The 24,311-nt window shown below is 53.5% G+C and overlaps 1 protein-coding gene across 4 annotated transcripts in view; it reads right to left on the bottom strand.

Moving 5' to 3' along the window:
* The window catches only part of DNMT3A (DNA methyltransferase 3 alpha), a 247,436-nt gene that overhangs the window by 174,711 nt on the left and 48,414 nt on the right, over window positions 1–24,311 (bottom strand). For all 4 annotated transcript variants that reach the window (XM_045009567.1, XM_045009568.1, XM_045009569.1 and 1 more), the window contains exon 3: window positions 18,587–18,694. In XM_045009567.1, coding sequence (XP_044865502.1) covers window positions 18,587–18,694 — 108 coding nt within the window. The remainder of the gene's footprint in view (window positions 1–18,586; window positions 18,695–24,311) is intronic.

Here is a 24,311-nt window from a genome sequence, read left to right on the forward strand (position 1 = left end):
TGTCCCGACACACCAATATCCACCTCACACACCACAACCAGCTAGATCCCTGCACGGACTGTCACACTCTCACACACATCCCCCCAGGCCATGTGCAAAGCTCAGGCCAATTCCCACCAAAATCTGCCATAACCAAGGGGGGCCACTGATGCAAAGCCCTGCCCAGCCCTGAGGGGGGACAGCCTGCAGCCACATGTTAAAGGGGAGGCAGAGGCCTTGTCTCCTCCAGCGGATCGTGAGGGAGAGATTCCCTCCAGTTATCAGGGATCATAAAGGAAGAGGAAATCTGGCCTGGGCCCGAGGGAAAGGAGAAAGATGCTACAGACACCATCGGAGCAGCCTGCCACTGACTCATGAATGGATGCTACCGCGTGAAGCCCTACTAAGGGCAGACTGCACCCCCTTGTGTTCAGCCCATCACGAGCAGAGCCAGGAGGGGTATCTGAGCAGGGTAGCATTCGGGGCAGACAGACAGGGCCACGCTAGCAAAGCGACACCCCCCAGCTTAGGCAGACAGAAGGAGTATGATACAACAGACATAAAACAGAAGTTCCATTTAATAAGCAGCAAACTCCTGAATGTTCACTCCAGACCTCCAGCCATGAGGGACACTGGGCTCTCTTACTCGTCTAAGGCTTATCCTACTGATATTTTGAAACAAACCCCATATCTCTAACTTGATTCAGATTTTCTCACATGACATGATCACGTCACTAATGCCTGGCTGGGAAAAGTGCCCCCCCCCCCGCCGTAGGGGCGACAAGGAGCTTTGAGCACTCACTCCAAACCCCCGAGGCGAGCCAGAGCCGGGCTGAGCTCACCTGTGGCCTGAGATGTGCAAAGCGCTCATCACCCTGCACTCTGCTACACATTCAGGTGCTCTCCACACCCCTACGGGCCAGGAACCACAGCCTAACACGGTCAAACCACAGCCGTGGTGGGCCGTTAAAAAAGCTAATGCGGTCTTGGGATGCATCAGGCGAGGTATTTCCAGTAGAGATAAGGAGGTGTTAGTACCATTATACAAGGCACTGGTGAGACCTCATCTGGAATACTGTGTGCAGTTCTGGTCTCCCATGTTTAAGAAGGATGAATTCAAACTGGAACAGGTTCAGAGAAGGGCTACGAGGATGATTCGAGGAATGGAAAATCTGTCTTATGAAAGGAGACTCCAAGAGCTTGGCTTGTTTAGCCTAACAAAAGAAGGCTGAGGGGAGATATGATTGCTCTTTATAAATATATCAGAGGGATAAATACCAGGGAGGGAGAGGAATTATTTAAGCTTAGTACCAATGTGGACACAAGAACAAATGGGTATAAACTGGACACTAGGAAGTTTAGACTTGAAATTAGATGAAGGTTTTTAACCATTAGAGGAGTGAAGTTCTGGAACAGCCTTCCAAGGGGAGTAGTGGGGGCAAAAGCCATATCTGGCTTCAAGACTAAGCTTGATAAGTTTATGGAGGGGATGGTTTGAGATAGCCCAACTTTGGCAATTAATTGATCTTTGATTATTAGCAGGTAAATATGCTCAATAGCCTGTGATGGGATGTTAGATGAGGTGGGATCTGAATTACTACAGAGAATTCTTTCCTGGGTGCTGGCTGGTGAGTCTTGCCCACATGCTCAGGGTTTAACTGATCGCCATATTTGGGGTCGGAAAGGAATTTTCCTCCAGGGCAGATTGGCAGGAGCCCTGGGGGGTTTTCACGTTCCTCTGCAGTGTGGGGCACGGGTCACTTGCTGGAGGATTCTCTGCACCTTGAGGTCTTTAAACCACAATTTGAGTACTTCAATAACTCAGACATAGGTTAAGGGTTTGTTACAAAAGTTGGTGGGTGAGATTCTGTGGCCTGCGCTGTGCAGGAGGTCAGACTAGATGATCATAATGGTCCCTTCTGACCTTGAAGTCTTTGAGTCACCCCAGCTGGCTGAGAGGGACCTGAGGGCTTGGTCACTTTGATGCTTCAGCTAGGCATGCCAACAAGATTCTATTGAATCATTAGTGAAGCATGTGTGTGTGTGTGTGTGTGTGTGTGTCTCACTTCCTGGCCCAGCGGATCCCTGCCTGTTTATTTGCTTCTCCTCAGTGAAAGGCATTTGGCGGCTTCTCCATTTGGACTCGACTGCCCTCAGTTATTCTTAGAAATCAGTGACCTCGGAACGCTCCCTGGGAGTCGAAAATAAACAGAACCCCAGAGTCCTGTGCACAGGCCTGCAAGGCCTGCCTTTGTTCCAGGCTTGGGTTTCATGCTGCAGAGCCACTGGCTTAGAGCGCAGCTTGTGCCATCTCCTTGGGCAAGGAGGAACTTGCCCATCCTGCCCCTGCACTGGTGCTTTGCCCCACCCAGGCACCCAGAGGCAGGGGCAGGTGGGCAGGTGCACAGGGATACGGGATGGAGCGTAAGGGGTGAAGATGTGCCGAGAGCAGCATGTGAGCTGCAGATCAAGCACGGGCTCTCCCCTGCTCATTGACTCCTGTGTGCACATGGAAGAGGAGAGTCCCTGGAACACAATCACACCTTGCAGGGCAGCTTTGCCAGCCTTGGATCAAGGCTTCCCCAGCTGGGAACCCAGATCTAAACACACTTGCCTGGCAACGGGAGCTCAGCAAACATCCCCCACTCCCCAAGCGCCAGGTGAGCCATAACCAGCCAGTGTTTCATCAGCACCACCAGCTCCAGGCTGCCAGTAGCCACATGTTTGGCCCTCCCCAGCTCTGCACCTCTTACGACACTGCCCCCACAGCCTCAGCCGCCCATCTCTGTGCTGCCCCCTGCACAAGGGACACCCTCCCTGAGCCGTTCTCCTGAGCAAGGGCGAAAGGACACACGCCATGCAATGACTGGGGTCAATGGAAAGAGATCTAAATCGGTATTTCTCCCTGGAAACAGTGAAACAAGCCCCAGCAGAGCCAGAACAGGTCACAGAAGGGCAATAGTTCATCAGGTCTCAGCCCCCAGGGGTGCTCCTGAGCCCACCGGGAGTCTAGCCCCTTTCAAGCCCTCGATTCGATAGAGGATGGCCTCTTGCCATTAAGTTCCTGGGGTCACAGCTGATGGCTGGGAGTCACCCTGACACTGTCAACCTAGGCAGCAGTGACCCTGAGTTCAGAATCCTGACAAAAGGAAGAAAGGAGAGTAGCAAAATACAGACCCTGGACTTCAGAAAAGCAGACTTTGACTCCCTCAGGGAACTGATGGGCAGGGTCCCCTGGGAGGCTAATATGAGGGGGAAAGGAGTCCAGGAGAGCTGGCTGTATTTTAAAGAAGCCTTACTGAGGGTGCAGGAACAAACCATCCCGATGTGCAGAAAGAATAGCAAATATGGCAGGCGACCAGCTTGGCTTAACAATGAAATCTTTGATGAGCTTAAACACAAAAAGGAAGCTTACAAGAAGTGGAAACTTGGACAGATGACTAGAGAGGAGTATAAAAATATTGCTAGATATTGCAGGGGTGTAATCAGGGAGGCCAAAACACAACTGGAGTTCCAGCTAGCAAGAGATGTGAAGGGTAACAAGAAGGGTTTCTACAGGTATGTTAGCAACAAGAAGACGGTCAGGGGAAGTGTGGGATCCTTACTGAATGGGGGAGGCAACATAGTGACAGAGGATGTGGAAAAAGCTGAAGTACTCAGTGGTTTTTTTACCTCAGTCTTCACAGACAAGGTCAGTTCCCAGACTGCTGCACTGGGCAGCACAGTATGGGGAGGAGGGACGCAGCCCTCAGTGATGAAAGAACAGGTTCGGGACTATTTAAAAAAGTTAGGAATGCACAAGTCCATGGGTCCAGATCTAATGCATCCAAGGGTGCTAGGGAGTTGGCTGATGTGATTGCAGAGCCATTGGCCATTATCTTTGAAAATTCATGGCGATTGGGGGAGGTCCCGGACGATTGGAAAAAGGCAAATATAGTGCCTGGCTTTAAAAAAGGGAAGAGAACCTGGGAAACTACAGACCGGTCAGCCTCACTTCAGTCCCCGGCAAAATCATGGAGCAGGTCCTCAAGGAATCCATTTTGAAGCACTTGGAGGAGAGGAAGGTGATCAGGAACAGTCAACATGGATTCACCAAGAGCAAGTCATGCCTGACCAACCTGATTGCCTTCTACGATGAGATAACCGGCTCTGTGGATATGGGGAAAGCAGTGGATGTGCTATATTTTGACTTTAGCAAAGCTTTTGATACGGTCTCTCACAGTATTCTTGCCAGCAATTTAAAGAAGTATGGATTGGATGAATGGACTATAAGGTGGATAGAAAACTGGCTACATCGTCGGGCTCAACGGGTAGTGATCAACGGCTTGAAGTCTAGTTGGCAGCTGGTATCAAGCAGAGTGCCCCAAGGATCGGTTTTGTTCAACATATTTATTAATGATCTGGATGATGGGATGGATTGCACCCTCAGCAAGTCCGCAGATGACACTAAGCTCGGGGAAGAGGTATGCTAGAGGATAAGGATAGGGTCCAGAGTGACCTAGACAAATTGGAGGATTGGGCCAAAAGAAATCTGATGAGGTTCAACAAGGACAAGTGCAGAGTCCTGCACTTAGGACAGAAGAATCCCATGCACCACTACAGGCTGGAGACTGACTGGCTAAACAGCAGTTCTGCAGAAAAGGACCTGGGGATTACAATGGATGAGTAGCTGAATATGAGTCAACAGTGTGCCCTTGTTGCTAAGAAGGCTAACGGCATTTTGGGCTGTATAAGCAGGGGCATTGCCAACAGATCGAGGGATGTGATCATTCCCCTCTACTCAGCACTGGTGAGGCCTCATCTGGAGTACTGTGTCCAGTTTTGGGCCCCACACTACAAGGAGGATGTGGAAAAATTGGAAAGAGTCCAGCGGAGGGCAACAAAAATGATTAGGGGGCTGGAACACATGACTTATGAGGAGAGGCTGAGGAAACTGGGATTGTTTAGTCTGCAGAAGAGAAGGATGAGGGGGGATTTGATAGCTGCTTTCAACTACCTGAAAGGGGGTTCCAAAGAGGATGGATCTAGACTGTTCTCAGTGGTAGAAGATGACAGAACAAGGAGTAATGGTCTCAAGTTGCAGAGGGGGAGGTTTAGGTTGGATATTAGGAAAAACTTTTTCACTAGGAGGGTGGTGAAGCACTGGAATGGGTTACCTAGGGAGGTGGTGGAATCTCCTTCCTTAGAGGTTTTTAAGGTCAGGCTTGACGAAGCCCTGGCTGGGATGATTTAGTTGGGGATTGGCCCTGCTTTGAGCAGGGGGTTGGACTAGATACCTCCTGAGGTCCCTTCCAACCCTGATATTCTATGATTCTATTGTAGGGGGTGCTCAGCTGCTGCACTGATTGCAGCTGGAGAGAGGCAGGCAGGGCTTGGAGCTATGTTCAGATTGCTCTGGTCTCCAGGGGCTGAAATACTGCGAGAGTGGCTGTCCGCGTGGTACTGCACTCCCGAGAACTCAGGAGAGGTGCTCGCTTTATGTCGCTAACATAAAGTGCTCCCTGAGAGACTGAAAAAGCCACCGGAAAATGCACAGCACTGCAACCCCCCAGCCCACCTCTGCACGCCCACCCCCATGCATCTGCCCTGGACCCGTCACAAGCAGATCCACCATGCTCCTGCTTGGGTCCCAGGGGACACCTGAAGTGGGGGCCTTACCAGGGCTCTTCTGGCTCCAGCAATTCAAAGCCCATGACCCCCTAAGAAGAGGGAGGAGAAGTGGCAGCACAGGGCATGGGGGCTGCAGATTCCCTCAGAGCCGCTCTGAGTGACATGCTGCATGCTGGGGCAGGACTTCACCGTCGCAGGTATCACTCACCTGCCCCAGGAAAACCTGATACAATAGGAGGTCCTATTACAGCCCCAAAAGGAGAGTGAGCAGCAATTCCTCCCGACCCAAGAGCGGTGCCCCACCCACATCCCCACACTCTTCCCCCTGGCTTGCATTCCCGCAAGGAGGGAGGGGGATGAGAGGATCACGCATCCACATGCTGTTAGCCGGCAGTGCTCGTAGGACAGCACAGTCCTCTCAGAGCGCGCACAAGCTGAGCCAGACTCCTTCCCTTCTTCCACTTCCTCCTTTGGTTTCTCCCTTCATGTGCCACTTCCCTCATTCACGCTCCCTAACACACCCACCCCCCAATGGAAGAACCGAGACCTTACCACCCCTTCCAGCACAGCTTCCTGTCTGGAGAGGGTCTGACACCACTAGCATGGGGCACAGAGCCCAAGAAATCCCAGCACCCTCCTGTGCCCCAATACCAACAAGCCTACAGAGTTTAACCCCCCTGCCTAGCCGGCATGGCTCAGGGCTTCAGCTAGTCACCCACAAGGGTCAGGAAGGAATCATTCCCTGCCAGTGTATTCTGGGGTTTTTCCCCCCCTCCTTCCTCTGAAGTATCAGAGATGGCCATGGCTGAAGACGGGACACTGGAGGGGCTGGGTACAGAGAATTCTCCTTCTCCAGTGCTTGGCTGGTGGGCCTTGCTCGCATGCTCAGGGTCAACAGCTTCCATATGAGGTGAGATTAATAGGCCTAGTGTGGAGACAGGAAATAAGGAAGTGTTATTTACTGCTTCTCATAACACAAGAACTAGGGGCCACCAAATGAAATGAATAGGCAGCAGGTTTAAAACAAAAAAAAAAGGAAGTATTTCTTCACACAGCATACAGGTAACCTGTGGAACTCCTTGCCAGAGGATGTTGTGAAGACCAAGACTATAACAGGGTTCAAACAAGAACTAGATAAGTTCATGGAGGACAGGTCCATCAATGGCTATTAGCCAGGATGGGTAAGGAATGGTGTCCCTAGCCTCTGTTTGTCAGAGGATGGAGATGGATGGCAGGAGAGAGATCACTTGATCATTACCTGTTAGGTTCACTCCCTCTGGGGCACCTGGCATTGGCCACTGTCAGCAGACAGGATACTGGGCTAGATGGACCTTTGGTATGACCCACTGTGGCCGTTCTTATACTGATCATCATATTGAGCGTGGGGAAGGAATTTTCCCCAGGTCAGAGTTGCAGGGACCTGGTGGGGGGAGAGGAGGTTTGCCTTCTCCTGCAGCACGGAGCGTGGGTTACCTACAGGGATCGTGTGGGCAGCCCACCCCATCAATTCCCGGCTGCTGCAGGAGTCTCAGGCAGTGCTGCACGTCGCTCCCTCCTGTTTTTGGCCAGTGACACACACCAGTTCAGTCTCCTGAGGGCTGGAATGCTTTAGTCTAATCCCGGTCATTGGTCTTAACACAGGGGTAAGCGGGTGGGTTGGTGGCCTGTGCTAGACAGCAGGTCAGACTGGATGGTCCCTTCTGGCCTTTGACTCTATGACTATGAGGAGACCAGGAAGGACTCCCACTCCCATGGCCAAGTGCACTGTGAAGCTGCCTCGGGTGAGCTCCCAGAGTAGATGGACTGACAGCAAATCGTCCCCACCAGCCAGGACTCAGGGAGAGGCTGGCCGCCCCCCAACAGCCCTCAAACAGTTAACAGCAGCCACCAAGATGCACATGGAGTGTCTGCACCACAGGCCCTCTGGCTTCTTTCCACTTGGGGTTCCAGCAGCCAGCTCCATTCCCCAGGAAGACGGGTTTGGCCACAGCCTCTGGCCTCCCCTGGAGGAGCCAGCGCGGCAGGGCTCTCCAGCTGTGTGGGCTATTTATAGTAACCCACACTAGGCCGGGGCTTTCCCCTTGAAAACAAGCATGGAGACATTCTCCTGGCAGTGCCCGAGCGGCTGACGGGGCTCTGAGGCTTGCCAGCTCGGTCACATTTGGCAGCCTGGATACTGTGTACACAGGAAGACAATGCACTGCACTGTCAGCAGGGCAGCCTCTCAGCTCACTGTCAACTTGCACTTAGCAGGAGCAGTGCAGGAGCACCAGGTACAGGAGCTATGGCCTCAGTGCCAGGTCTGGGCACAGGCCAAGCCCTCCAAGACTCTGCTCCTGTCGCTGGTCACGCAGCTGACTCGGCAGACCTTGTGAGGTGGCATGTACAGCAGGGGCAATCAGAAGCAGACTCCAGCCTTTCCTTGCAGTGGACACTGGAGGGCAGAGGCTCACGGAAAGCAGAGATGGCTACGATGGCACTTAACAGACTCGCGCGCCTGCGGTTCCAAGGCCAGTGATTTAACAGCTCTCGTCCAAGCCCTGATCACCTGGTGTCTTGACTTCTCTCCTTGTCTGCTGCCACCTGGCCTCACTCAGCCTCCTTCCGAACGCTGCCAGCAAGATCGTCTTGCTGGCCCTGGGACCGCACCAGGTGTCCTTTGTGTCCATCCACTGGCCTCCCCGTCTCCACCACCTCAAACACACACTACATGTCCTCGCTTTCAGAGCCCTTCACGCTCCACCCCAACTCTGCCAGGGACGCCAGCCGCAGTCACCTGCTTCTCCCACGTTCACACTGCCATCCCTCCATGTGGGAAAACACCCTGGTCAAAACTCCCAAGACCACCACCCGACCCTCCTTCCAGTCCCTCCCTACGCCCACCTTGCCATGAGGCCGAGAGAATACTGCTGTGACTCACTGATCGCTGCCAGCACCTGGTTTGGCACATCTACAACTTGTGCATGCAGCTGGCCTGTGCTAAAACACCCCGTCGGTGCTGTTCCCTCGTCCTCTCCTCCCCACCCACTTGTCTGCCTCACTCACCTGGTCTGTGTCAGACTGTAAGCTCTCTGAGGCAGAGACTGTCCTTCACTGGGTGTACACTGCACAGCTGTTAGTACAATGGCCCTGCACCCAGTCCAGCACTGCAACACAAATAATCAGTGGGCTGGTTCTTCAGCGCTGGAGGGGGACAAGCTTCTGAGATGGACAGAGAGCAAAGGTGGATGGGTGGGATGACGTAGGCCAGAAACACCTGCAGTACTGGGGGCCGCAATCTGACAATGAGGAGGGTAGGAGTGAAGGTCTACGGAACTGAAAACAAAAGGGCATCTCTTACAGGCTGTCAGGCAGGAGGCGAGCAAGACCTGCTCCCAAGAGCAGGCTCCTGCACTCCTGAGGGATTTAATCACCTGCCTAGCTGATGGCAAACAGAGATGCCCAAACTAGGTTACTGCCCGTGGGCATTAGAATCCAGAAAGTACGGAGCCCTGCCCCAGCTCCGTATCTTACTGTAGGGAGGGAATGATTGAGAATATGGAAGCTTGGAACTAGTGGCCACCAGCTACATGGCTTCAGCACAGTGAGGAAGGGGATCCCAGAGCACAATGTACACGGGGAACACATGGGAACCAGGAAAGCTAGCTAGTAAGGCCTTAACCCAGGGGTCGGCAACCTGTCAGAAGTGCTGTGCCGAGTCTTCCTTTATTCACTCTAATTTAAAGGTTCCGCGTGCCAGTCATACATTTTAACCTTTTTAGAAGGTCTCTTTCTATAAGTCTATAATATATAACTAAACAATTGTTGTATGTAAAGTAAATAAGATTTTTAAAATGTTTAAGAAGCTTCATTTAAAATTAAATTAAAATGCAGAGCCCCCTGGGCCGGTGGCCAGGAGCTGGGCAGTGTGAGTGCCACTGAAAATCAGCTCGTGTGCCGCCTTCGGCACGTGTGCCATAGGTTGCCTACGCCTGCCTTAACCTAATGGTTTTGCTGATTTAACTACCAGTATAGTTAAAGTGGCAGAGCTCCCTAGTGTAGATGCAGTTATATCAGTATATACCAGCATAGCTTATTCTGGTTCGTACGCTATACCAGTACTGAGTGCCTGGTTCAAGCGGGTTCATACTAGGACTCTTACTGGCATAAGTTTCTGTTGGTCTCCCTTGTGTTATGGTACAAACTGCTGCAGTACCTTCCCCTGGGCTGGGCACTGCGGCTCGGCCCTGTCATACCCCAGCTGCTGCACGCCCTCTGCAGCGTCTGAAGAGACACCTTTCTTTCTGCCGCTGAGCTTGCACGGCTCCTGCTCCCCACAGGCCAAGGAAATTGGGACTTCATTCCTGGACCAGGCAGCAGCAGGCAGCTTGTAGCTTTACGTGGAGCCAGCCCCGTGGGGTTGGTCGCAGAGGTGGGCTAACAGGCATTCCAAAATCACACTGGGAATAAGGGGGGGTGGGGGTGGTCAGGCTTCCAATCACTGCAATCCCCAGGCAGCAGAGTTCAAAAATTGACCAGAGCAGTTGCTGTCACTGTGGACCTGTTGATGGAGGACTGCTTCTACCGGTACAGATACCACAGCATCTGCACAGGCGGCCTACTGGTGGAACAGAGCCGGGGAGGATTGATGCCAGTCAGGGAGGTGGTTTTCAGCCACTGGGGTTTTACCAGCAGGACTGCAAGTCGACTGTGGATGCACACAAAGGGTATGTCTACACTGCAGTGGAGAGGGATACCTGAGTTAGCTTTTACTGGGGCAGCTCGCTAAATGGAGCAGTGAAGCCGCGGCAGTGCCCGTTAGCCACCCAAGTACTTACCCAGGGGCCTGGGCAGGCCTGTCCTCAGGCAGTTAGCCTGTGCCACCACCCAAGACACTGTGGCTGCACCGCGATTTGTAGGGAAGTCAGCGGAGGTTGCCACATGTGCCGTAATCACCCTTGACAGCAGCGTAGGCATGAGATACGTTGATATGAGGCACATTTCACCGGCAGAACTGTGGCGCCCAAGCCTGGCCTGTATTGTTATAAAATCCCAGCTCTAGCCGACAGTGACCCTGTCGACGGTGACACTACACCTTTTTACATATAGCTCAACTCTTCTCAGTGCTCTAACATCTGAAATGTGGGGTGCCTCCTGGGAAGGTGGGTACGGTGAGTGAGCCAAATTTGGGGTCATGTGTCCATGGGGTTCTCCAGATGCTGACCACCAAAAAAACAGCTTTGCTAAAGGGTGACATTTTTGCAACTTTTTTTTTTAACCCAGCCTTGGGAATGAAACCCTACCTCTGATCCTAGCACAGGGATCTTGCTCGCTGAACGGGCACCCCCAGAGAGTGCACAGCACCCACTAGCCCTTTGGAGGAGGAAAAGTGAAAACAGGAGGAAGACAGAGGAGCCTACAGGGTTTGTAGGCTGGAAGCATTAAACTGAGAACCTTCAAATCTGATTCGTGCTTAGCTCACAGAGATAAGCAGCAAGCCCCTGACCCAGGCCCTCCCAGCCAGTGTTAATTGGAGTCCGACCACGGGCACTCAGGAAAGTGTCTGTATTGGGAGAACATAATGGAAGTGTAAAGTGTGTGTGTGTGTGTGTGTGTGTGTGTGTGTGTGTGTGTGTGTGTGTGTGTAATAGACATAAGACTCTTTGCTGGCAGGGGAGGGGGCTCAGGGGAATAGGAGTGAGGGGTTGGGGGACTCAAGTGAGGCAATGGGGATTAGGGGGAGTGGGTGGGGACTGATATTGGGAAGGGGGACATGGAGGTGAGTAGCAGATAGGGGTAGAAGTACCTGTCAGTCTCACATTCTTCCCTCCCAGGTGTGTGCCAGGATCTGAGGGGCTCTCTTGTGGGGGCTACCTCCTTCTCCCTACCTTCACACGAGTGCTGGGATCCAAGGGACCTAGCTCCTCTGGGGGGGCCCGAGCCCCTCTGCCTGCCCCTCCCCGGGGTGCACCAGGAGCAGGGGGGACCCTGCCCATCTATGGAAATCTTACCCCCTCAAATCAGCCTGGGGGAGGGCATGCCTTTCTGTGGGTGCCTGAGCCCCTCCTCCAGCCTCCCCTCACGTGAGCTGAGATCTGAAAGGCCCTGTCCCTCTCGGGGAAATCTGAGCCCCCTCCCTGTCCCCCATGTGGCAGCCTTCAAATCTGTTCAGGGCTGCTCTAAAGAGGATGGTGATTCATTGTTCTCCATGTCCCCTGCAGGTAGGACAAGAACAAATGGGCTAAATCTGCAGCAGGGAGATTGAGATTAGCAACTAGGAAGAACTGTCTAACTCTAAGGGCAATTAAGCTCTGGGGACCTGCTTCCAAGGGACGTTGTGGAATCGCATCACTGGAGGTTTATAAGAACAGGTTGGACAAACCCCTCTCATGGCTAGTCTAAGTTCACCTGGTCCTGCTCAGCGCAGGGGTCACGAGGAGACAACCTCTTGAGGTCCCTTCCAGCCCCACGTAGCTATGATCCTGTGCCTGCCAGGATCTGTGGAACCCCTGCCCCCCAGGTGTGAAGCTGGACACATGCCTCCTGGGAACATGCACCAAGGCAACATTGCTGACCCTGGGAACAGGTGTGCCTGATGCATACTACAGGCTTTCCAGCATCAGGGAGTGGAAATGGAAACACTCGCGGCCCGAATGGAGTGGCTCACACATCCCAGAGCTATCATTTCAGGCTGTATTCATCTCCCTGGGGTATTCCCAGCTGAATGAGAACATCTGATTGAGGTGAATGGGACACCTCACACCTCTCTGACTCCTCTATGCTGCAGAGGGATGTGTAGAGCCCCTTCCCTCCACCCTCCCTAAATGGTCCCCCTTTCAGCAGGAGAGTGGACTGCCAGCCTACAATTGTTAAGGTAGAAACCACTTTTCTGTTAAAGCTCAACTCTTCGAAGCGTTCTAAAATCCGCACCATTACTTGGGTTACCTTGAAATCTACTATCTCTCATGGGGGCAGACGGTACAGTTAGTGACCCTAATGTGGGGTCTTCTGACCAAGGGGTTCCTGAAATACAGACTCCTGGGAAAAAACAGCATTTAATAAAGTTCACAGATTCTAAAGGGAGGAGAGAGACACCAGTCTTCTCTCACAGGCTTTACGTTCCTGTAACCACCTTGTAATAAAGCTGTCAAGTGTTTGGGACACAATATAACGTCTTTCTTTCACCAGCCCTAATAGCCACTACACAAGCTAAACATTTCAAAGCATAACCATTATTCCCATTCCACTATAACAAAGTATATTTTGGGGGGTACTTAGGAATCACATAACCACATGGTCTAGCAGAGAGAACAGTGGAGTGGGACTCAGGAAACCTGGGCTCTATTCTCAGCTCTGCCAGTGGAATGACTTTGGCCAAGTCACTTTAATCACTCTGTGCCTCAGTTTCCCTATCTGTACAATGGAGATAATGCCGTTTCCCTCCTTGCGACATACAGATGAAAAGCACTATATAAGAGCTAGACATTATCATCATTATCTGGCAGGAGCAGTATCTGAACTGCACACCTACATGACTACAACTGCTTAATGACCAGACTCCTACCATTATTTCTTTTTCTGTTAAAAAAAAAACAAACAGGAAATTAAATGACAAACACTGTTATTAACCCAGAGCTAATGTTACCCAGTGGTGTCTCGGGCCCTTCAAGAACACCAGGTTGAGCAAAACTCCAACTTGTGAAAAGCAAAAGGAATACTGAGTTATTGTAAACAGCCATGCAACCAGAGCTCACACCCGTAAAACACACTAACATAGCACTCTGTCTTTGCAGTGCATTGACCAGGAGCTCCCGATGCTCAACCGGCCCAGCCTACTCCACAGAAAGACCAGCCCCTCTGCATCTCCCTGAGTCAGTTCATCCCCATGTGCAAGATGCCATCAGCACTCTGCTTCCACTCACCCTTCAGTAAACCCACAGACACACTCACCTCCTGTCACAGGGAAAGGAGCAATTACAGACAAGTAGCAGATACCCTGCCCATGAGGGAAGTTTCTTGCTAACCCCCCACTCCTTGTGGTTGGTTCAGGCCCTCAAACGAGAGGCCTCATGTGCCTTGTACATCTGGGCCTAATGTAACTGGTTATTTTCATTATCCATATACATGTCCAATCCTTATGGGAATCTTACTAAGCTCTTGGCTCATTAATAGCCTGTGGCAGTGAGTTCCACAGGTTAATGATACACTGTGAATACATTCCCTTTATCATTGCTAATTCTGCCTCCTTCCAATTTTCCCCTCATTGTTGTATGTGGGAAAGGGTGAATGGCAGCACCCCACCCACCTCCTCTATACTGGTAGTCAGTCAAATGAGGGCACTGGAATATTATTCTCCCTCCTAGTCTTTATGCAGCCTGCTTGCTGGTTTGACGACCAATGCACACTAAGCTGTCCACGGCGATGCCCAGGTTTTTCCCGGAAGGAACCCAATGAAGTGTCCAAGGCCTGGTCTGCACAAGAATTTACATCAGAAAATCCACCCCCAGAGAGACGAAGCTAAGCCGACCTAGCTCCCAGGGTAGAAAGCACTAAGTCAACAGAAGAATTCTCCCGTTGACCTAACTGCCTCTCGGGGAGATGGATTGTCTATGGTGATGGGAGAAGCCCTCCCGTGCATATAGGTAGTGTCTACGATGCACTACTGTAGCACTTTAAGTGTAGATGTGCCCTACATTCACAATCCTCGTCCTAGGACAGAGATTTGTGTTACCCGCTCGGAGAGCTGACCCTTTATCCCTACTGATTTCTATCTCTCAGCCAGCCAGAGACTGCTCCATGACACTGCTCCATTCTATGGTGACCAGTCTGTAGTCAACAGCCTCTCCAGGGAGCTTTGCTAGCACCTTGCCATGCGGTATAGATCCCTCCAGGCAGCTCTGCCGGGCAACTGACCTCTCTGTGCTCAAGGAACTGCTTTGCACCCTCCAGTTCCAAATGCAGGAGCAGCAAGCCTTCAGCACTACCCAGCCTGTGCCATTCGTGCCTGCCTCTCCCCAGCTTGAATAGGCATGGTACGTGGCAGGATGGTGCGCTAGCACCATTTCCAAGTTGCTATTTGTCCTCTAAAATCTTGGCTTTCATTAACAAAAGGAAGTCTCTAGCTGTTACGGCTGCAATGAAACCTTGAAAACATGATGTGAGCATAATTGAGGCAGTGACACCTGTCAAGTCTGTAGGCGGCAGAGGAGTGAACACCCCATTCACATTCCTGGGTGTTAGAGCAGCATCAGCTGAGTTACATGTTAACTAGGTCACTGCTTGTCAGATGATAGATATAAGGAGAGGATCGTACCCAAACAGATCTGCCCATACGCTTTAATGATGGTGCTTTTTGGCACCATGAGTGGGTGGGCCTGGAAGAGAACCTCACTTATTTTTTTCTGCAGGCAAAAGGGAGTCAAGCTCCAGGCCCCTGCGCCACCAAGGAACATCTGCACAATCTGTTGCGAGCGGTGCCCCATGTGGATGGAGCCTGGAAGAGAACCGCTACCTTTTCTCTTCCAGTTCAACCTCTAAGCCGCAGACCACCTCGCCCATAGCCCTTACGTCTGCCCATGCAATCTGGACCCAGCCGCTGGCGTGTCACCCAGCCCATGCCGCCTTGCGCTACAGCCTCTTGTGCCAACAGCCTGTTGGCCAAAAGAACTAATGCAATTGTGAGTTATAAATGGTAATCTCGAGTAGGAGTCGAGAGGTTATTTAACCTCTGGATTTTGCACTGGTGTGACCACTGCTGGAATCCTTTGTCCGCGTTTGGTGCCACAGGCCAAGAAAGATGTTGATAAACTGGAGAGGGGTCAGCGAAGAGCCACGGAGATGAATAAAGAGTTAGAAAACCTGCCTCGCAGTGACAGACTCCAAGAGCTCAATGTGTTTCGTTTAGCAAGCAGCAGGTTAAGGGGTGACTTGATAGTCCAAGTACCTGCCTGAGGAACAGACGTTTAATACTAGGCTCTTCAAACTAACAGAGAAAGGTTTAACGTGATCCAACAGCAGGAAGTTGAATCTAAACAAATAAGGCACGAATGTTTAACAGGGAGAGCAATTAACCACTGGAACCATTTCCCAAGGCCACAGTGGACTCTCCATCGCTGACAGCATTCCAGTCAAGACTGGCTGGTTTTCTAAAAGATGGGCTCTAGCAATTACTGTGAGGCAGGTCTCTGGCCTGTGCTATGTTCCAGATCAGACTAGACCATCCCAATTCCGCCCACCCCCGCACCCCCCACTTTGGCATCTATGGAACTCAGCTACCAATCACTTTGGGAAAGCCGCGCTTTAATCAGGGCAGTAGCTGCGGAGATTGCAAGTGCACATGTATAAAATTGATCTCACCCTCACTCTGCTCTGCTCCAGCCACTGTGGGCAGAAACCTCTATGGGGCTGAGGGCACTGACCCCCCCCATCTGACTCCCCCAGGTGCCCCAGATACACAACCAGCTCTCACATCTGGCCGGAGATCCCCAGGACACAGTAACTAGCACCATTCTAAGCTTCCCCCGAGAGTCCCCCCAGAACGCTCTCTCTGAGCAGGACGCTGACGTCTTTCTGCTCCCTGTTCCTTGGGCAGTGGCTCACATACTCAACGTGCCAAGCAGAGACACACTGGGTTACCAGGGCCGAGTCTGAAGCCCTGCCCCAGCAGAGATGGGGACCGCCCCTGTCAGACACAGGTAAGGGCTGAGCTCCAAGGACAGGGCAGAGGGACAGCTGCACAGCCGGTCTATGGGCAGGAGGAGCAGGAAGTTGACAACCCCCCCACAACCTGCCAACCCCTCCGCAGCCGGAGAGGTGAAGCATGCAGCAGCATTTGGCTCAGGCACAGACCAGATGTTTTTTAGGGAGTGTCTCCTCCCAGCAGCATGGCCCCCCACAGGGTAATTATCACCAGGTGTCAGCAGATCACAGCTGCTCCCAAAGGGCCAGGAGCTGGCCAGCATTGGATGCTGGGCAGATGGGCTGGTGTGAAAGCTACGGGAGCCAGCTGGGCTGGTGTGAAAGCTAGGGGAGCCAGCCAGGGGAAGTGTCCCTGCTGCAGCCCAGCTCCACCCCAGGTCAGCACTTCAAGGCCAGCTGGCCTCCCAGGCCCTGTGGAGGATTGCAGCTCTCAGACCCACTCCAGCTGCTTCTCTGCCCAGGTGATACAAGGGCTGCTCAAGCTAGCAGCCTCCGGGTTTCTTGGGGGGTGGGGAGGGGAGCGGTGGCAGGGCACTATCTGCGAGGAACTCGCCTGCCCGCCCTGGTGTGACACAGCCCAAATCTTGGACCTGCAGGGCACAGCACGAAGCTGCTGGAGAGTGGCACAGGCTGCAGCAGGTCCAGCTTTCCAAGGGTGACGTGCTCCCAGGCCCAATCCAGGACAGGGGTTGGGGGGGCACTAGCCACCAAGGGGGCAGTGTCTTGTGCCTTGTGTTTGCATTTGTAATCTCTGCACAAGGTTCGAACAGTGTCTGAAAAACATCCCCCCAGCCAGGGTGGTTGTGGTATTGGGGTGGGTGGGGTTGGCGACTGGCCTGGCGGGCTCCCGAAAAGCAGAGCTGTACATCACGCTGCATGAGCCCCCAGGGACCCCTGCCGCATATTGGCCCCGGAAGTGGCTGCTGGGAAGACGTTTCTGCTTCCTGCAACCTTCTAAATGGAGGCTCTGGCTTGGAGAGGGTTTGTAAATGGAAGTGGGGGAGGGGTGGGAACGGGGAGCTCTGGGACAGGCACCCTGAATGGGGAGCATGGGACACTGGCATCAGCAGCACAGCAGGAAGGTTTCTCGGGGAGGGAACCCACAGCTGCTATGTAATCTGAGAAGTCCAATATGCCTTGTTATTGCAACTGCTCTAGCCAACCCTAGAGCCCATCGGAGTGTCCTGGGTACGCCTGGGCCCCACAGTGGGCTGACGGCCTGTATGCTCCAAAGCAGAGGCAGAGGGGTCACGTCTCTGTTAGGGGAGGCAGGGAAAGGCGAAGCACTGACAGAGGGAGCAAGAGAGCATCCTGCACTGGCCAGGCTAGACAGCAGGAACCGAGGTGCCCAGGTGCTAGTCTCTGGCCTGCCACTGGTTCGCCTCTTGGCCTTGGGCAAGTCAGAACGGCTCTGTTCCTCAGTTTCCACCTCTGTAATGGAGCAGTAAAGGGCCTGAGCCGCCCCCATGCTACAGAGGGGTAAGGAGCTAAGGGCAGGTATTGCTGGGTGCGATGGGGTGAACCCTGCACCTGCATTTCACAGCTTCTTGCCCGCTGGCTGTTAGCATCACCGTCCAGCTCGTCCCCCATCACTATGCCTTCCCAGAGGGATCCGCACATCTCCTGGCACTAGCACAGCCCCAGGTACGGCAGGGACCCCGTGGGAAGGCCGTCTGGGGCACTGCTCTGGTGCATTTACACTCGGCCCCTCTGACTTTCCCTGAGCGAGAACCACGTTGGCAAATTGCTAGGAGCCCAAAGGACCATCACAGAACAGAGCAAGTCACAGGCACTTTCATCCGTTCAGTGGAGGTGCAGCTTAGGTCCCAGCCAAGCAGCATGGACCCACTGAATGCTGGGAAATGTAGTCTCCGGAGATGCCACCTCTCCACGGAAACTGTGAGCTGCAGTGTCAAACCGGGTCAGGCTCTCCTACCTTAGCCTCTCCCACAGCGTCTCTGCTCCTGCATGGCTCTCCTGACTCCCTCCCTCCAAGGCAGATGGTGACAGAATCCCATACAAGTGGGACGTTCCTTCCTGTAAGGCCATGGGCTCCAGGGTTCCCTTTCTCACTCTTCACAGCATCCAAGCCAGCCCTGCCCTTGAGCTGCTGCAGCCCACGGAGTGCAAAGCACCACATGACGTGCCGCGAGCCCAAGGCATACAGGAGCCACACTCCCACTCTGCCACAAGCCGTGCCAACGAGCCAGGCTCTCTGCTCCGGTTGAGTGCCCTCAGCCCACCGCCCCTCTCTCCAGCACTGTCAGCCCAGACAGAGCCCCGCTGGCAGGACCGAGCCGCCTCACATTCGCAGACTCACCAGGGCGTGTTTGCGCTTCCTGCCAGGCCGCCCCGCTTTCCTCGTGGCTGTCCCTGGTTCCTGCTTCTCGTCCTTGCTCCGGTTCTCCTCCAGCTCCTCTTCCCTCTGCTAGGTGAAGAGAGAGTGCAGAGTCAGTGCAGCAGGTCACAGCAGGGGCCAGACAGCTGCTCCCTCAACTCCAGCATATTTTACATTTCTACATTGCCTGTCATCCCAAAGCGCGGCCCAGGCTACGGACAGGGGTGGAAAGCAGCACACAGCAACACGACCTGGCGGGTTAGGTCAGGAAGGGGCCTGGCACAGGAGGAAGAGATTTCCACCCTTTGGATATCGGCTCAGACTGCCCAGGTTGACAGCTCAGCTAAAAGCTGGCACCAAAGCAGCCCCGTGTCTCCTAGCGCTGCATTGGGGGCACCGTGACTCCTTCTGAGCCACCAGCCCCACTTCCTGCAATACCCAAGCTGACCGGCCAGTGGGACTGGAATCTGACTAGTTCCCAGCCCCTGGCGGGCTGGCTGCAGCCAGCGAGGGCGGAGCGGAGGACTGACATGACAGGAAGCAGCTCCAGGGCAGGTACCAAGGTCTGAGGTGGATGGGTTCAAAGGGCGGTTTCAGCTCTCTCTGGGGTTTGGCTTGCTGAGCCCCAGGCCCTGCTAGGGAGGGGACAGTGGGAGGCTCTCCTGGTGCCGGGAGGGGACAGCCTGCTCCGGGGGCCGGGCGCCATTTAGAAAACAATATAAACGGACGAGGCCAGCCGAGGGGAGGCGTGTCTGTGCCCATGCATGCGGGCGCACAACACACCTACACAGCCTGTTTAACACCCCCCACCCAGCTCAGCGGGGGGACCCGGGGATCTACACACAGGGACGGGGGGCTAATGCCACACATTTGGAGACCCTCCTCCGGCCAGCACAGCTAATGACACTGCAGTGAGGGAGCCTGCAGAGCTGTAAGGGATTCCCGGTGCTCAGCAGTGGGAAGCCCAGGTGGCTGCTCAGAGAAACGGGTCTGAGAGAGGGCCAGGAATGACCCCTTCCCTGGGGATCCTCCCACTCTCAAAGCTCCGTCACCTCCCCTGCCCCCTGCAATGGCAGTGGGGTGCAGCTTCGTCTCCTCCCCTCCAGGGCCTGGAGCACTGGCACAGGCAGCCCCGTGTCCCAGCCCCAGCGAGCTGATGAGACGCTGGCACTTGGCATGGGTGGAGGAATGTGAACAGGTCCCAAGGAGAGGAACCCGCGTCACATTCCCAGAGCAGCGGCTCATGTTCCCTGGGGGAGGCCCCGGCCCCGCTGCCAATCCGGTCACAAAGGGTGCAAGCCGCTCTGCCCATGGGCTGTCGGGAATGGATTCAGCACAGGTTGCAGTAGGGCCAGCTTCCCGGAACCACACTGGCCCCTCAGCCTCTCTGCAGAGCCTGCCAGCCAGGGGCACAGGGGCTGGGCTGGGGGTGTGCTGCATGGGCTGCTATACAGACCTTCTGGTCCCTCCCAGCAGGCCTGGCTGGCTCCATTGCCCACGGCCCAGCTGAGGCCAGGATCAGCCCCAGCCAGGGGCAGCACCGGGTGGGATGAGATTCTCTAGCTCCTCCTTGGTGGCTGTGTGCCATGGGCAGTGACAGGCCACTCAGGGACTGCAGCCAGCCATGTGCCTGAGGGTCACCCCAGGAGAGGAAAACAAGCCAGCTCCCAGTGGCAGGGATGCATTTCACTTGAGCCTCTAAGATCGCAGCCCCAGCCAAGGCAGGAAGAGGCCAGCAGAGGGGGGAGAAGTGGAAGGAAAAGGGGGGGGCACTGGAATAGGGAGAGGCCAGGGTTGGGGAGGGGATGCGAGCTGGCAGACAGACAGCTCCCGAGATCCAGCTGTGCCTCAACAGCTCCCAGTCTCCTGACATCTCAGGCACGAGCCCCAGCCACATTCCTGTCCCACCTGAACAGTACAGGGCTGCCACCAGCTGCCTGGGCAGCTCAGAGCCCAACAAGGAGAGAACCACCGCGGAGCTCCAAGAGCAGGGGTGCCAACCAGCCAGGACTGTGCTCGTCTGTAACCCCGACCTGCAGCCCCCCACTCTCCAGCCCTGGAGCCCTCCCCCTCACAATGCAACCAATGCCCCACACACTCTACCAGTAAGTCAAGAGCGGGTCCTCCATGCCCCAGCACCACAGGCCCTGTGTGTTCCAGCTGGGAGGGTTCCCCCTGCGGGGGACAGGGACACTGGGCATGTGCTCTGCCGCAGTCCCCCGGCTCCGGAGGGGATGTCATTTGGGGGATTGGCTGGGGGCCTTTTCTTCCGGAGGAGGTGACCCCAAGCCCCAGGGGCGGCTGCAGGGAGAAGGGCTTTCCCACTATTGCTGCAGTCTGGGAAGCACACGCTAATGGAACAGCTTCCCCTGCAGCTGTTCCTTGTGCTTGCTTCCTCTGGGGGCACCCTCTCTGTGTCTCCCCCCGCCACTGCCTGCTCTCAGAGCCGAGGCGGTTCTCCTGGCCCGACTAGCTGTCCTGATGAAGTTCTGAAACAAGGAGCACACAGCCCGACTGCCATTCTCATGCCCACACCCAGCTGTGCCCTGGGGGAGAGTGGCCAGGCGCACACCGATTCAGATGGTATGGCCAGAAGGGACCATTCGAATCATCTAATCTGACACCCTACAGAACACAGGCCAGAGAACCTCACGTTGCTGGAGTCTCCCGTCAAGGCCGACGTAGGAGTTGGTTGGCTTCAGTGCGTCAGAAGCCATTAAGGGATCTGAAGATGCCACATGCTGGGCAGATGCGGCCACCTGGTTTTGCCACAGCTGCTTACTTCGCTCACGTGCCTCTTTGGATTTTTCTGTTCTGCTGTTCTTAGTGGCTTTAACTGCAGCCCATGAGGCCTGCCGCCACCCTGATGTGTTCACAGCAGCCGCTTCCCAAGCTCTGCCAGCTTTTAGGTGAGCTTTCAGAGTATCCTTATATCGTTTCCATGGGTCTCCCAGCGTACATGCTCCCATTTTCAACTGTCCAGAAAATACTGCTTTGGGGAGTCGCTTATCACCCATACATACAAGGTCAACAGCCCAGCAAAGCTGCTCCTGTAAGATGAGGGATTCAAAGCTAGTCATGCAGCACAGGTCCAGAACTTGGATGGCTGGTGTCCTGTGCAACCACCTGACATCAGAGATGAGACACAGACCGCGCATGTGAAAACGCGCTAGCTGCTTCAAGTGCCTGCTATCGAGCATCCATGTCTCATGGCCGTAGAGAAGAGTCCTTAGCTGAGATACATGGAGCTTGGGGTGAAGGCAAAGGCCTCTCGCATTCCACAGGTGGTGACAAAGTCAACCCTAAGCATCCCTGGCTTTTGAAACGCACTGTGGGATTTCACCATTCATCACGGCATTATTAGGTAAATCACTCCCGAGATAGCAACATTTCTGTACTGCATTAAGCAGTGTGCCCTCAGCTGTGATTTCTGGGGCAGACTCTATTTTCCTGGCAAAGGCCGGTAAAGCGATTCGGTTTTCTTGAGGCTAACAGAGACTGAATCGCTTTACTGATCTAGAAAAGCGTTACATAAGATGCTGCATGTCTGTATAAAGCGATAGAGTCTTGTGGCACCTTATAGACTAACAGACGTATTGGAGCATGAGCTTTCGTGGGTGAATACCCACTTCGTCAGACGCATGTGGTGGAAATTTCCAGAGGCAGGTATAAATATGCAGGCAAGAATTCTTGGCATTCTTGGACATTTCCACCACATGCTTCTGACGAAGTGGGTATTCACCCACAAAAGCTCATGCTCCAATATGTCTATCAGGTGCCACAGGACTCTCTGTCGCTTTTTACAGATCCAGACTAACACGGCCACCCCTCTGATATGTACGTACAGTCACCAGTGAAGAGGAACTGTCTGATGAGCAAGTCGATCACTTTAGTGTGAGCACGGGGATGCTGGAGATTGGAGATGCCATCTGTGCACGATTGCATGTAAATACCCAGTCAAGCACACAGAGCTGCTTAATGCCGCTCGTGACAAAGAAAGGATCTCATAAAGCACAATTTGCCAGCACTCTAGCCAGCATGCCAGCACAGCACAAGTGCACCATTGGTGATGAATCTGTGCGGGCAACCAACTTTATACAAGATCCATGACCTAATAGCGCTGAAGGCCTTCGTCAGGTCTACAAACACCATACAGAGATCACTGTTTTGTTCCCAGCACTTTTCATGTATTTGGTGAGCAGCAAAAATCATATCAGCTGTTCCACATCCCACATGAAAGCCACAACCGATGTTATCAGTGATGAAGGAGAGTCTATTGAGCAAGACATGCCAAAATGTCCCCAGCAATGGAAAGAAGCGAGATACCAAGATGGCTGTAGCAGACTGCTCAGTCATCTTTGCATATGACCAACCTGATTGCCTTCTGTGATGAGATAACTGGCTCTGTGGATATGGGGAAAGCAGTGGACGTGATATACCCTGACTTTAGCAAAGCTTTTGATACGGTCTCCCACAGTATTCTTGCCAGCAAGTGAAAGAAGAATGGGCAGGATGAATGGACTATAAGGTGGATAGAAAGCTGGCTAGATCGTCAGGCTCAATGGGTAGCGATCAACGGCTCCATGTCTAGTTGGCAGCCAGTATCAAGCGGAAGGCCCCAGGGGTTGGTCCTGGGGCCGGTTTTGTTCAACATCTTCATTAATGATCTGGACGTGGACTGCACCCTCAGCAAGTTTGCGGATGACCCTAAGCTGGGAGGAGTGGTAGATTTACACTGGAGATTAGGGATAGGATACAGAGGGACCTAAACAAATTAGAGGATTGGGCCAAAAAAAATCTGATGAGGTTCAACAAGGACAAGTGCAGAGTCCTGCACTTAGGACAGAAGAATCCCATGCACCCCTACAGGCTGGGGACTGACTAGCTAAGCAGCAGTTCTGCAGAAAAGAACCTGGGGATTACAGTGGACGAGATGCTGGATATGAGCCAACAGTGTGCCCTTGTTGCCAAGAAGGCTAACGGCATATTGGCTGCATTCGTAGGAGCACTGCCAGCACATCAAGGTGCACATGACTTACGAGGAGAGGTTGAGGGAACTGGGCTTATGAGGTCTGCAGCAGAGAAGAGTGAGGGGGGATTTGATAGCAGCCTTCAACTACCTGAAGGGGGTTCCAAAGAGGGTGGAGCTCAGCTGTTCTCAGTGGTACCAGATGACAGAACAAGGAGCAATGGTCTCAAGTTGCAGTGGAGGAGGTCTAGGTTGGATATTAGGAAAAACTATTTCACTAGGAGGGTGGTGAAGCACTGGAATGGGTTCCCTAGGGAGGTGGTGGAATCTCCTTCCTTAGAGGTTTTTAAGGTCAGGCTTGACAAAGCCCTGGCTGGGATGATTTAGTTGGGGTTGGTCCTGCTTTGAGCAGGGGGTTGGACTAGATACCGCCTGAGGTCTCTTCCAACCCTAATCTTTTTATGATTCTATGATATATAACTAAACTATAACTATACATATAGCAGCATCCTTGAGGTCTTGAAGCATTGTCACCTGCTCCCAGATGACACTGAAGAGCCACATGAGCATTCAAGACATATATTATAACTGTGACGCTGGCATACCAGGTGGCAGATCATGCCCAGATTCCCATGCCTCAACTGAACACTGACAAATCTCTAGCTGGGACCAGTCTGGCTCACCTGTGTGTTAGGATTGTTAAAATTGGTATTAGAATTAAAAGAATGTGTTTAGTGT

Source organism: Mauremys mutica, chromosome 3 (genome assembly GCF_020497125.1).
Source record: "Mauremys mutica isolate MM-2020 ecotype Southern chromosome 3, ASM2049712v1, whole genome shotgun sequence".
In the NCBI taxonomy this organism is placed as follows: Eukaryota; Metazoa; Chordata; order Testudines; family Geoemydidae; genus Mauremys; species Mauremys mutica.